Below are 12726 nucleotides of genomic sequence, written 5' to 3'. Positions count from 1 at the left end.
GTGTGACTGTGCCCAGCTTCATGCCCCACTGGCTAAACCTGAGTCTCATTGCCTCCGCACAGGGAGACCCAGTTCAGGGAGCTGCTTGTCTGATGGGTGAAACTCCCAGTGTCGTGGGGGCAGTAAGACACATAGGGACGTCGGGCTCTCCCCAGCAGACAGGTTCACTGTAGCTGCAGCCCACGGCCTGTGTTTCAGGAAGGATGTGGCACGTGGGGAGCAGCGGGATATTCGTGGGGATGTTACGTGGGAATGTGGGCTGGGACCAGAAGGTGCTATCACAGAACCCAGAGCGAAAGGTTTCTATGCCAGCTCCTCCACTACCCTGCCACGGGACGTGGGCCAGTCACATGCACCCACGTTTTTATTTCCTCCTGTGTAAAAGGCAAGGCTGGGCCCATGATTACTGTCAGTGGCTGCTTACTGACTCCCTCCTATGTGCAGATGCAGTCAAGGGGGAAATGTTGCTGAGAGCCCACCTGGGGCCAGGCCCTCAGCTGGGGGCCTCCACATCCATGCTTTACCTGGTAGTCTCTGAGGTTCTCATATTCTGTGAGCAAAGCTGGATTTAAAGGGACATTGATGTCTCAGGCTAGGTCCCTGAGTGTGTGTTCATGAGTGCATCTAGTATGCGTGTACGTGTCTATGTCCGTGAAGGGGTCAAGTGTGTGTGTGTGCGTCTGTGCATGCATGTGTCTGATGTTTATATGCATATGTAGGCACATGTGCTTGATGTGTGTAGGTGCATGTGCGATATGAAGCTCTTTCCTTGGTGTGTGTGCATGCACATGTGTGCATGTGTCTGGCATATGTGTCATGTGTGAATGTGTTTGTGCACACATGTGTTGGTATGTGCATGTATGGGTGCCCATGTGGTGGTGTGCAAATAGTATGAGTGTGTACACAAGTGTGTGCATCTGGAGCACGTGTGCAGGTGCACGTGTCTGGTGTGGGTGTGTGTGCAAGTGCACGTGTGTGGGCGTGTCTTAAGGATCCCTTGGAAAGTGCTGCTCAGAGCAGTGTTTTGCAGGCCTGGCTTCTGGGAAGAGGAAGGGGAGTGAGGCTCCTTGCTGAAGTCGCCTAGGATATAGGAGCTGTCCAGGATCTCAGAGGACATCCAGGCCACCTCTCTGAGCCCCAGGACACTCAGCAGTGACTGCCAATGAAGTGCTATTGACATCAGGGCATCTTGTGGGTCAAGACTGCCCATCTTGCAGGACATTCTACACCCCTGGCCCACTAAGTGCCTGGCACCCCATCACTGTAACAACCCCAGACTCCCTGACTCATTTTATACATACTTGAAGGGCAGGGTAGCCCCAGGTATGAGACTCTGGAGCCTCTCACCTCTACTCTCCTGTTCCAGGTGCCTGCCAAAGCTCTTGCAAGATCTCCAGCCCTTGCTTGAAGGCAGACAGTGGAGCCTGTGGTCCAGACAGCTGCCCCTACTGTGCCCGGGCGGGGGCAGGGGAGGTAGAGCTCGCCGACCGTGAAATGCCTGACTCAGACAGCGAGGCGGTTTATGAGTTCACACAGGATGCCCAGCACAGTGACCTCCGGGACCCCCACAGCCGGCGGCAACGGAGCCTGGGCCCAGATGCAGAGCCCAGCTCTGTGCTGGCCTTCTGGAGGCTAATCTGTGACACCTTCCGAAAGATTGTGGACAGCAAGTACTTTGGCCGGGGAATCATGATCGCCATCCTGGTCAATACACTCAGCATGGGCATCGAATACCATGAGCAGGTAGGGGTGTGGCAGAGGCAGGGCTCCTGCCAGCTGCTTTTCGTCTGGGGCTGGGGCCTTCTACCTCCCTCCGAACCCCTCCTGCTGTGCTCTGCTTCCTCTCCGTGCTGCTAGCCCGCCTGGCAGGGAGGAGGGGAGATGGGTGATGGAGCAATGCATGGAGATTCTCTAGAGGGAATGTTTAAAGTCTCTGAGTATGGAGGTCACCCTGGGCAGGCCACAGGGTATGCTCTACCTGGGAAGGCTTCTCAGAGGAGCCTAGCTTTGAAGGATGTGAACAAGTGGTGAGCGTCAGCATGTGGGGAGAGGCGCGTCCCTGGGAGAGGTTTGGGTCTTTGGAGAAGGTATAGTGGGGAGTGGGGGTGTTGGAGGCTCCCTGGCATCCATCTGACCCACTAAGTCTGGGTGTGACTGATTGGAAGCAGGAGAGGCCATGTAAAGGGGGTGCAGAGGGGAGGGTTGGTGCCTGCGCCTGGGTGGAATGAAGGCCTGCTGGGGTCAGGGAGGGAGGCAGTCTTTCCTGGCCTCCCATCTGGGAGCCATGCTGTGAACCAGGGCAGCTTAGGGTGGATGAGAGTGCCCAGCATGGCAAGGGGATTGAAACCATCACATTTGAGGAATCGTTCTAAGAACCTGGATGTTTAGTGAGGAGGAGAGAGGGCTCAGCAGGGACAGGCAAGCTGTCTTCAAATATTTGAAGGGCTGTCATGTGGAAGAGGAAGCAGGCTTGTTTTGTGGGGCTGATGGCTGCAAGCAATAGGATCTGGGCTGAGGGGGAGGAGGCCTTTCTAACCCTTAGAGCTATGCAGAGACAGAAAGGGTAGCCTGGGGGACCCCACTGATCCCCCACCACGAGCTGAGGCTGCATGCTTGTCGGGGGTCCAAGCGGGCACCATGGGTCCTCACAACTAGGTTTGGCTCCCTCTTCCACAGGGTTCTTTCCAGAAGCCGCTCCCCCTCCCCCAAGTCTGGCCTTCCAGGTCACCCCCGTGGCTGATTCTTGGAAAAGGAGAGAGGCCAGCAAGCAGGTGCTGCAGTTCATGGTCTGCCCAGGCTCTGCTCACCTGGGTGTTCTGGCTTCCCTGGGGCAGCAGGGAGGCACTGGGCCATCAGAACCCAACCTTCCCTGGTTTGGAACAGAGGCCATGCACCTCCCCGCCTCCATACCCTCCCAATCAGGAGCAGAGGTGGAGGAGGCCAGAGGTGTGGAGTGGCTCCTACACCAGCACAGTACTCTGTGGAAGGGGCATCTCAAGCAGGTGGTACAGGCAGGGTGGTGCAGGCATGCTGGGAGGTCTGGGTTGAGGCTGAGGGGCACAGGTCAAGCTGGGTCTGTAGCAGACTGTGAGGTGTTCGCTTTTCTGGGGGATTCGAAGCCCCCCTACCACCCCAGTGAACTCTGCACCTGCAATATTTCGAGCACCCAGCTTTCACCCAAGATTGCCTGACCTGGCCAGGTGCACCCCTCCCCATCACCATCACCGCACATTGGCGTCCCTTCCTCTAGCCTCCACAGTGCCCCCTCCAAGCAGCCATGAGGTGGAGAGAGCCTGAGACCCTGGCTGCAGTGCCAGCGGGTGGGTGCGCATAACACCACGATGGGCATGTTGTGTCTGGGCTGCGTGGGTGTGGTTGTGTGTGCACATGCCCACTCTGCTAGCCTCCCGGGGAGAGGTGCTCCACTCTGCCAGATTGGTGGTGGTGGGGAGTGGGCAGCATTTTCTGCTTCCAGGACCCAGGTGGTGACAGCCCCTAACCTCCCATTACTCAGGCTCCTTTCCCTCACCCCTTTTCTGGCCATGGTCAGGTGCCCCTCCCTCAGGGGGCACCTCCCCAAGTGCCCTCTCCCTACCCCTGGGGGGTGCACCCAGCAGTCCCTGCTCAGCTGATGCTGCTGGTGGAGGTTTTGATTGCACTGGGAAGAAGCTGAGTCACACAGACCCAGGGCAGATGAAGCCTCGGCAAGAGGGCTTTCAGTTACATGTGAAGAAGGACACCCCTTTGGAGAGGAGGCAGCAGCCATCAGTCAGGGCTGCCTGCACCATCTCCTTGCTCAGGTTCCTGAGGAAGGGCGGGGACGGCCCAGGGTTCCTAAGTCCTCAGCAGCGAGGAGGCATCACTCAGTGGCAGCAGTGTCTGCTCCAGGGAGGGTTTTGTCCCCATACCTGGTTGCTGAGGGCCCCATGGGGGTGAGTGGGAGTTCCCAGCAGGCTGGGCAGATGACTGACAGCTGCCCAGCGGGCTCAGGGGCGCGGAGAGTAAGAAGTCCCAGAAGCTGCCATGGCCCTGTGCTTGCAGGCACTGCGGCGTGAACGTCCCGCCATCTGGGCCCCGGAGCCTGAGCATGCTGGGGGCGGGGGGTTGCCAGGGAAGGCAGCGAGGAGATGTGGGGGGCTGAGAGAGAAACACAGAGTGGGCACAGAGAGGGAGACAGAGACACATGGGAGGATGGACACGCAGGGGGAGACAGAGAGGAGGCTGATGCGGGCGAGACAGAGGCACAGAGGGCAAGATGGAGACGGGGGAGGAGGGCAGGGAAGAGAGACACGCAGGCAGCGGAGAAAGGATGTGGAGGCAGAGATGAGCCACAGCAGAGATAGACAGAGACAAATGGAGCACAGAGACACATGGGGAGACAGAGACACAGAGAGGGAGTTGAAGGCAGAGACCGAGTCCCAGATGCAAATGAGGACAGAGATGAGGTGGGATGGGGAGACAGAGACTCCCCTGGAGCTGGCTGCGTGAGGTGCCGCTGTGTGGAGGGAGAGCAGCTGCTGACAGAGGAGGCTCATGGCTTCCCTGCGGTGCCCTTAATGAGGCAATTGTGTCCATTGATCCTGGAATCGATCAGATTGGGGGGTCCTGGAGAGGGTGTTGCTGGTGCTTCGCCAGAGGAGCCCCTGCCCTCCCTCCAGGCTATCACCGCTGCCCTCCGCAGGCCCTGTCCTCTCCCACCATCCCCTGGCTGACTCATCATTCGCTTGTCCTGTCCCCCCAACCAGTGCTACCCCACCATCTTCCTGACTGAGGGAGCACCTATATGTCATACCCCGCTCCTCCCGGGGCTGGCCCCATGCTGTCCTCTCTCTCCTGCTTCCTCCACCCCTTAACCACCAGCTGGAGAAGAACTGGCAGGACTGATTTTTCCAGAGGGCTGGTAAGGAGGACAAGAACCCAGGAGACTGAGGAGAGAGCAAGAAAATGACTTGATGTTGAAGTGTGATCTGATATGGGGCCAGCCTACATGTGTGCCCCATCCGCTCAGGGCAGTACATGGAGCCCAGAAGCTTTTTCCAATTCGTCCTTTTGCATTGGAGTTGGACCTAAGTGGTGATTTACTGGTAAATGTTTAACAACCAGCCCTTCTAAAATAATGAAGTCCTGATCTGTAGCATTTCCAATTTCCATGGTGTAAATGCTCCCACCATAGCTGGTTTTAAGCTACTAACACGATTCCACTGAAAGTGGGGTTGGGAAGACACATGGACAATTGGTCATCCCAAGCTAGTGAGAAACAGCTCCAGCACACCACTGGGCTCAAGGCACAGTCCTTCTTTTTAAAGAGGTCACAACAAGTAAACAGTCATATTTACTTGATGTGGCACATGCTCAGAGAGGGATGCATGGAGGAGGAGCCCTTAACCCAGACCGGAGAAGGAATTCAGGGAGGGCTCCACGTAGGAGATGACCTCTGGGCTGAGTTTGAAGGAAGAGTAGGACATAGCCAGTGAAGGTGAAGGGTAGGGCACAGTATGAGTGGTCCAGGCAGTTCATACTACATCTTCATCCCTGGAAATGGAGAGCAGAGGGCTGGGGAGAGCTGGCTGGAAGCTGGATCTGCAGGACTCAATCAGCTGGAAATGTGGGTTGAGAGGAGGCAGCAAGGATGACACCCAGGTTTCTACCTGGGGTAGGAGCAATGTGGCTTGAGCAGATGTGGGCTGGGGGACATGTTGCATACAAGGTGCCTGCAAGCCATCCTGACCATATCCAGCAGACTGTTGGAGCTCAGAAAAGAGGTTGCCTTCTCTTCTGTGTGTCACCTGGGTCTGCACTGGGGCCAGACCTCTCCAGGAAGAGGGGAGAGTGCAGGGGTGGGACCTTGGAGACACAGGAGCTTCCTAACATCTCCTTCCTGGCTCTGGGTCATGGTGGGGTGGGGGACAGGTGCTAGTCTCATGTTCTAGAAGAGGGACAAGAGCATGTAGGGAGAGAGGAGCTACATGTAGCCCAGTGGTCTCCTGGGCCGTAGCCAGGGAGAGGAGGGGGAGGGTCCAGGGCAGACGGCTTTGCAGGCTGAGAGAGGACAGGGCAGGTGATGACTCTGCTCATTGCTCACGCTCTGGGGCCGTCCTGTCACTCCAGATACATGTCCAGAGAGGGTTCCTATTTATAAGTGAGTGAGGTTGGCTGTTCAAGGCGAGAGAAGCTGGGGGTGGGGCAGGGGGAGGTGGTCCAGATATGACAAGTATTAACTTTGAAGGAGGTCATAGACTCCTTTTCAGTTCTGCTGAAGGCTGGGGACCCTCTCCCCAGAAAATACCCACATGCATGGACACCCTAAATGTGGCCTTTGAGGGCAAAGGTTTATGGACACCTCCCACCCCAGCCAGTCCCTTGGTCTCCAGATAGAGGAGCCCTGGCTGAAGAGCTGGGACTGAGGACCGAGCAGAGCTTTGGGGGATGATCCTTTACAGCTGACTGGCCCCAGACATTCAAAGGCTATCTGGTGTGGGAGGGAGAGGGGCATTGTTTTGGAGATGTCTGCTAAGGTATTCTCTCATTCTTTTAGGCATCCCCTGGCTCCACGCTCTCCCAGTTCCACAAACAAGGGGAGCATATCCTGTGCACAGCACACTAGAATAGAACACTAGAATATCAGGGGGTTGAGAGCTGAGCCAGAAACACCCAAGAAATGTAGGTTCTGGCGGAAAAGTCACTCTGTTTCATGGATGATTATGCCAAATGCCGCAAGAGAGGCTTCAGGGGACAAAGGAGAGCTGCTCAACCCCAGCTGTCCTTTGAAAGGGTTTCACAAAGTTGGTGGCTTTTGAACGGAGCCTCGAAAGATGAATGGAATTGACAGTGGCTTGGGTGGTGGAGGGGGGGGGAGGGGGGACAGGGGGGGGGGGGTAGGAGCGGAGAGATCTCGGTGGAGAGATTAGGGCACATGCACAGGGTGGCACTGGATGCTCTGAAGGACAGTCAGGTTTTCCTCCCTGCCCTGGCCCCGACTTGTCTGAGCAGGGATTGATGTTAGCCCAGCGGGGCTGAAGGAAGCCGGTGCTTCCCATAGGTGCAGGCTGGGTGGGGGAGGGCCTGGAGGCTATTTCTGTTGTTCAGATCAGAGGCAAAGAGGGCCCCAAGTAAGGCCATAGCTATGGGAACAAGAGGGTGTGGGTAGGACGCAATTTCATTGGCAGGTTCTCTGGGCCGGGACACCTTAGTGTCGGGAGGGATGAAGGGCGGGCAAGAATCCTAGATAACCCAAAGTTTCTAAGGCAGAATCCTGATCATGATGGCGCCGCCCGGGAAGGAGCAGGTTTGGGAGAGGAGGTGAGAGGGTTTGTTTTGGATGCGCTGAGTTTGAGATGGCTGTGGGCCATCCTGGGAGGGAGATCAGGCAGGCTCTGGATCTCTGGATGAGAAGCCAGGAGCTTGGAGAGATTGTTTAGTGTCGTCTACACCCCAATGACAGCCAGAGAGGTAGGAGTGGGGGTGCTGGTGGAGGGAGCAGGCTTATACTGAACTCTGAGGAATGCTGGCCTGAGGGAAGAAAGGCGGTGAAAGGAGCACTGGGAGGGGGAGGAGGTGGTTGCTCAGGGTCGGGGAAGCCAAGGGAGGCTGGGCTTGCAGCGGGAGGGGCCAGTCTAGGCTCAGCTGCTGCCGAGGCATCCACTAAGAGGAGGGTTGGGAAGAGGGTCCCTGGACAGAGCTGGAGCTGTGGGGCCCAGAGTTCAGAACAGAATGGGTCTCGAGTCCCACAGAAGCTTTCTGCTTTTAGGCAAGGGAGAAGGAGATTGAAGAAGTGATGGATGCAGGCATAACTGATAGGCCAGGGCCCAGGGAAGCCGGAGGGGGTGGGGTGGGGGGGGCGGGGGAGCGCATCAAAGTGCAGCATCAAAGTGCAGGTGGAGGAATGACTGGCTCCCTTCCAGGAGAGGAAGAGAGACAGTGGGGTGCACAACACAGAGCTCTTTGGAGGAGGGACATGGAGCCCCCCATATAAGCCTGCAACGAGGGGCCAGGTGGGGGGTAGAGCAGAGTCTAGGAGATTTGAGGCAGCTCCTAGGGGAGAGAGGAGACCTAAGAAGGGAGGAACCAGGGACTGTGAATAAAGGCATGAGACAGCCATGGGGCCACCACCCGCAGGGAATCACTTGTCCAGTCAGCACAGGTTTGTGCCTCTCTCAAGCGATACTCAGCACTTCCAGAGCTGCAGAGGAGAGGAGGAGGGCAAGGGCACTTACCTGGGCTGGGGCTGGGCAGGGCAGGAGCCCTCGGAAGTCTTTGTCAGAAGGGCAGCCTTTATGTGGCCTGCTGTGGCCCACCATGGTCTAGAAGCTGTCCAGGTGGACAAGGCACAGGGGCTGCAGCTCCAGCATTTTATTATTTATTTATTTTAAGAGATAGAATCTTGATCTGCCCCCTGGGCTGGAACGCAGTGGCTTGATCATGGCTCACTACAGCCTGGAACTTCTGGACTCAAGCGATCCTCCCACCCCAGCCTCCCCAGTAGGTGGAACTGTGGGCACCTGCTACCATGCCTGGCTACAGCTCCAGAATTTTAAGTAGCAGGGGCCTTGGGCCAGCCGTCTTGAAGCTGAGTGGGCACTGTGAGTGTGCTGTGCCTAGTTAGCTTGTGTGTTTACTTTCAAGGGCTTTGGGGAGCTGGGAAAGATCATGTCACCTACACCCCAATGACAGCGGGAGAGGTGGGAGTGGGGTGCTGGTGAGGGGGAAAGGCTTAGAATGAACTCTGAGGAATGTTGTCCTGAGGGGAGAGAGGCAGTGACTGCAGCTAAAGCCTCTCCTTGGCATTGCCTCTGATTAGGAGGCCCTGGGGGCACCATGACACCTAGCAGTGTGCCCAGTGGGCAGGAGGGCGCAGGAGGGAGGATCCAAGCTGGAAAGCTTCGAGGGGGCTGGGAAAGACCAGGACCATGATCTACATGATGAGGCCTGTGAGATTTCCAGGAAACCTCCTGCCACCAAGGTGTTCTCTGACTTCCCACGCCTCCTTGAAGACTTGCCTCCCACTGACCCAGTGACCCTCACCGCCTCACTGCAGCCTGTCTGGGCCCCTGTCCTGGGTGGGTGGGAGCAGCAGGAAGGCCCATCAAAAGCAGAGGTGAGGTAAGCCGAGGAGTCTGAATGGAAGAGCAGAGATTTCAGGGTCAGTGGAGCAGATGGAAGCTGGGGCGATGGCGGCTGGCTGGGGTAGGGCTTGGGCAAAGCAGGAGTGACTGGTCCAAGCCTCTGCTCAGCTCTGGCCAGGCCTGTCCAGCCCCTCATGCCCTCCCTGCAAGAGGCACATCACTGTCTGCCAGAGCTGACTCTCAGGCCTCCTGCCTGGACCGCTGCAGTATCCTAATTGGTTTCTGTCTCTACCTTCCAAACCATCCACACGCTGCCACCACTGCAGCCAGATTAATCTTCTTAATACACTGCTTTGCACATCTCCTCCCTCCCTTCCCACCCACCCAGGGCTTCAGTGGCATCGTGATAGGCAGAGACAGGTCCAGCCGGAGTCAGGGAGCAGAGGAAGGCTGTTCCACCTGGCCCTGCCGACCTTGTAGCCTTCTCCCACCAGCCCCTCTCACCCTTTGATCTGGGCAGGCCACTTGATTCTTGGTTCTGCAGTGTGCCCTGCATACCCCTTCCCTTGCTGCCCCCTGCTGGGGACACCCTCCGGGGACATCCTCCTGGGCTGTCCTCCCCACTGGCCCACTGACCTCAGCCGGGATTTAGCTTCTGTGGCTCCTGGGTTTTGTCCCCAGTGTGGTGTTTAGTTGCAGCCTTGCAGATATCGGTCCTGCCATGTGTGAGCTTGGCCCTGGGCTGGGGTTTCTCACAGGCTTTCACTCCTTTCTTCTGTAGAGCAGCCTCCCAGGAGGTAGTGTTACCCTGTTTAACAGAAGAGGCCACTGGGGATCTGAGAGGCAAAGGGACTTGCCCAAGGTCACATAGGAAGAAAGTCTCAGAGTTGGTGGTACCTTTCTAACACCAGTGTTCGGACCCAGAGGGCACACTTAGAGCTAGTTGATGGAGCTGCTATGGGGCTTGGGGAGCCCTTGTGCTGGGAAGTACCGAGCAGCTTACTGCTGCTGTAAGGTGACAGCCCGAGGGGAGGTGTTATGAGATGGGAGATGGAGATTTACAGTCTGCATCAGCACAGACAAGAGACCCGGGGCCTCTGGGTGGGATAAGCTCAGGCTGCCTGGCCTCATTTCACAGAAAGCTCCGATGGGCCTTGACATCTGTGAACAGCAGGAAGGATGCAGGCTAGACCTGGGAAGGGACTTCCACAGCTGGGGACGGCCAGTGAGGGGAGGCTGGCCCCAGCCTGATGGGTTTGTGTCTCTCTGCCTGTGCTCTGTCTGGGTGTATGGTGGGGGTGACGTTGTGGAAAGGGTCTTGAGGGCAGAGATGTAGAGCAAGGCACAACGGATCCAGCTCTGCACCTCTCCAGGAGGGCGGTGTGACCTCCATCAAGGCACCACACCCCTCGGAGCCTCAGTTTCCCAGACTGTCTAGGAGGCTCACAGCCCTCCCTCGTTTCGTTGTGAGCAGGGAGGAAATGAAATCCCAGGAGGAGGTCTTCAGCCTAGTTGGCCTGTGGTGGGCACTGCAGATGTTGGCTCCACCCCTGCCCCTTTTCAACCGTAATTACAGCTCCAGTCCCTGGGGCAACCTTGTTGCTAAGATTGTGTCTCAGTGTCCTCATCCTGCATTTTCAGATCGTTCCCAGCCTCCAATTTAGTAACTTGGACAGACCTGGCTATCTGGGGGAGGAGAGCTCTTTTTTCCATGGCTCACTGGAGGGAATACCGGGGCCCAGGAGAAGAAGACGCATTGACCCTTAGTGTTGCAGGGAGACTAGAGAGAGCGAGGCAGGACCCTTTCCACCCGCATCAGGCTGCCGTGTTTCTCCAGGCCCAGAGCCACTTGGCTGGGCAAGAGAGGGGTTCCAGCCTTTGCTGGCACCGCCCTTGACAAGGGCCAATGAGGCAGGCCTTATGGGGCGGCAGGCCTCGCAGGAGCCCAGCATCATCCTTCTCCATGAGCCTCTCGGCGGTGTGCAGGAGAGTGAGGTGTGCACGTGACCACGAGCCGTCGGTACAGACTCCTGAGAGCCCTGTTGATAACACTGGGGAGTGAAGAGAACAGTCTCCTTCTCCACACACAGTAGCAGTTGGACTTTTAGAATTCACTGATTGAGTAAATATGTGACATCAAAAGGCACTGTGTTTTCAGCAACTTTTAAAAGAATGTTTCATTAATTTTTATTTTTAGCAGCTTTTTGGGGGTATGGTTTATATGCCATGAAATTTGCCCATTATAAGTGTACCTTGGCTGTGTCTTCACATTGAGTTGGTCTTTATTCCCAGAGCTCTGTTGATTTGAATATAATTTTATCTACATTAGAAGACATGTTGTGTGTCCAGTCCACTGTGTGTCTGGTTTTCACAAGCCCCTTAACATCACCATGGCTTGGTTCCAAATTCTGACTGTGTAATATTCTAGGAGTCTGAGGGATGTGGGATTGGGCCCCACTCCAGCTCTTCCTGCCCTGTGACTTTGAACTGGTCACCCTCCATCTCTTGGCGTCTTTTGCTCCTCTGAGACTAGCATGGCAGGACTACTGTGTGAATGGCATGAGGGGAGGTGCACGGTGGGCCAGAGAACCCGTAAAACATCATACCTGTGTGGTCCATGTTCATTTTAATCTAATCCAGGGCCCGAAAACACAGCAAGTGGCAGAGTGACAGGGAGGAGGGTTCGCCGACTCCTGCTCCCTGGCAGACCGGACTTGGAAGCACAGAGAGGGGATCCACTTAGGCAGGTGGGGTCTGAGCCCAGGGCTTTATGTGCATTGATCCCGGCCCCACCCCACCTCCCGTACTGTGCTCACGCTGGAGACACTTAATGGCCCTGTGTGACCTGGCTAACCGGGTCAGGTGGCAGTGCCTCCACTCACAATCCATGGAGCAACGACTTACTTGGGATCTGCTGGAGCAACAGGCTCCATGCCATACCGACCCCCACGACAGCTGCTCCCGCTCTGTACAGCTGGCTCTCTGCCTGCCCGCTGGCCCTGGCTCTGCCCCCAGACCTGTCTCTGTACGGTCTGAAAGCCTATCTCCCTCTGAGTGGCTGTTGACCCTGAGGCCCCCAAATGCCCCTCACCTGCTAGTCAGAAGCCCCTTGTTCCGAGTCCCTCCACCTCCCACCCAAGCTGGCCACACAAACTAGGGCCATTAGGATACATTTGGTTGTCCCCAGGCCTGGCTGCGGGCTTGGTTGGGCAGCTGGCCAGATGAGGCAGTGAGAAGCAAGGAGAGGCGTCTGATGGAATGAGGGCCTCATTTGATTGTTTCATTAACCCAAACTTTTTGAGCACCTACTATGAACTTGGCCTCTGCCCTCCAGGCCAGACACCTAGTCTGTCCAGACATCCATCAGGTGGACAGTGGGGTCCATTGAGTCAACCATATCTCTTCTTGCTTCCCCAGCCCTCTGCCTGGCCACACCCCTCCCTTCTTCAACCAGAACCAGGCTTAGGTTGCTCCTGGTCCCCCCACCCTGTGCCACCCCACCCAAGCCCTTGCCTGGGGAGACTCCACAAGCCCTCAGGCGTTCAAGTGCTGCCTCTCTCCCAACTAAGCCTTTCTCTGTGTGTTCCCCCCTCACCTTTTCTCCCCTGAACTCCCAGACTTGCCGCCTGGATAATTTATTTTGGCACTGAAGCGTTTAAGCCCT

At 56.7% G+C, this 12726-nt stretch overlaps 1 protein-coding gene across 33 annotated transcripts in view; it reads left to right on the top strand.

Moving 5' to 3' along the window:
• The window catches only part of CACNA1G (calcium voltage-gated channel subunit alpha1 G), a 67209-nt gene that overhangs the window by 16479 nt on the left and 38004 nt on the right, over positions 1-12726 (top strand). For all 33 annotated transcript variants that reach the window (XR_002730046.3, XR_002730045.3, XR_002730043.3 and 30 more), the window contains exon 9: positions 1367-1743. Coding sequence is in view for 29 of the 33 variants with exons in the window: in XM_023204478.2 (XP_023060246.1) it covers positions 1367-1743 (377 nt within the window). In the remaining 4 variants the exon portion in view is untranslated. The remainder of the gene's footprint in view (positions 1-1366; positions 1744-12726) is intronic.

The sequence above is a fragment of the Piliocolobus tephrosceles genome, chromosome 16 (genome assembly GCF_002776525.5).
Source record: "Piliocolobus tephrosceles isolate RC106 chromosome 16, ASM277652v3, whole genome shotgun sequence".
NCBI lineage: Eukaryota > Metazoa > Chordata > Mammalia > Primates > Cercopithecidae > Piliocolobus > Piliocolobus tephrosceles.
Note: the sequence above shows the minus strand (reverse complement) of the source record. Positions and strands in the feature narration are given on the sequence as shown.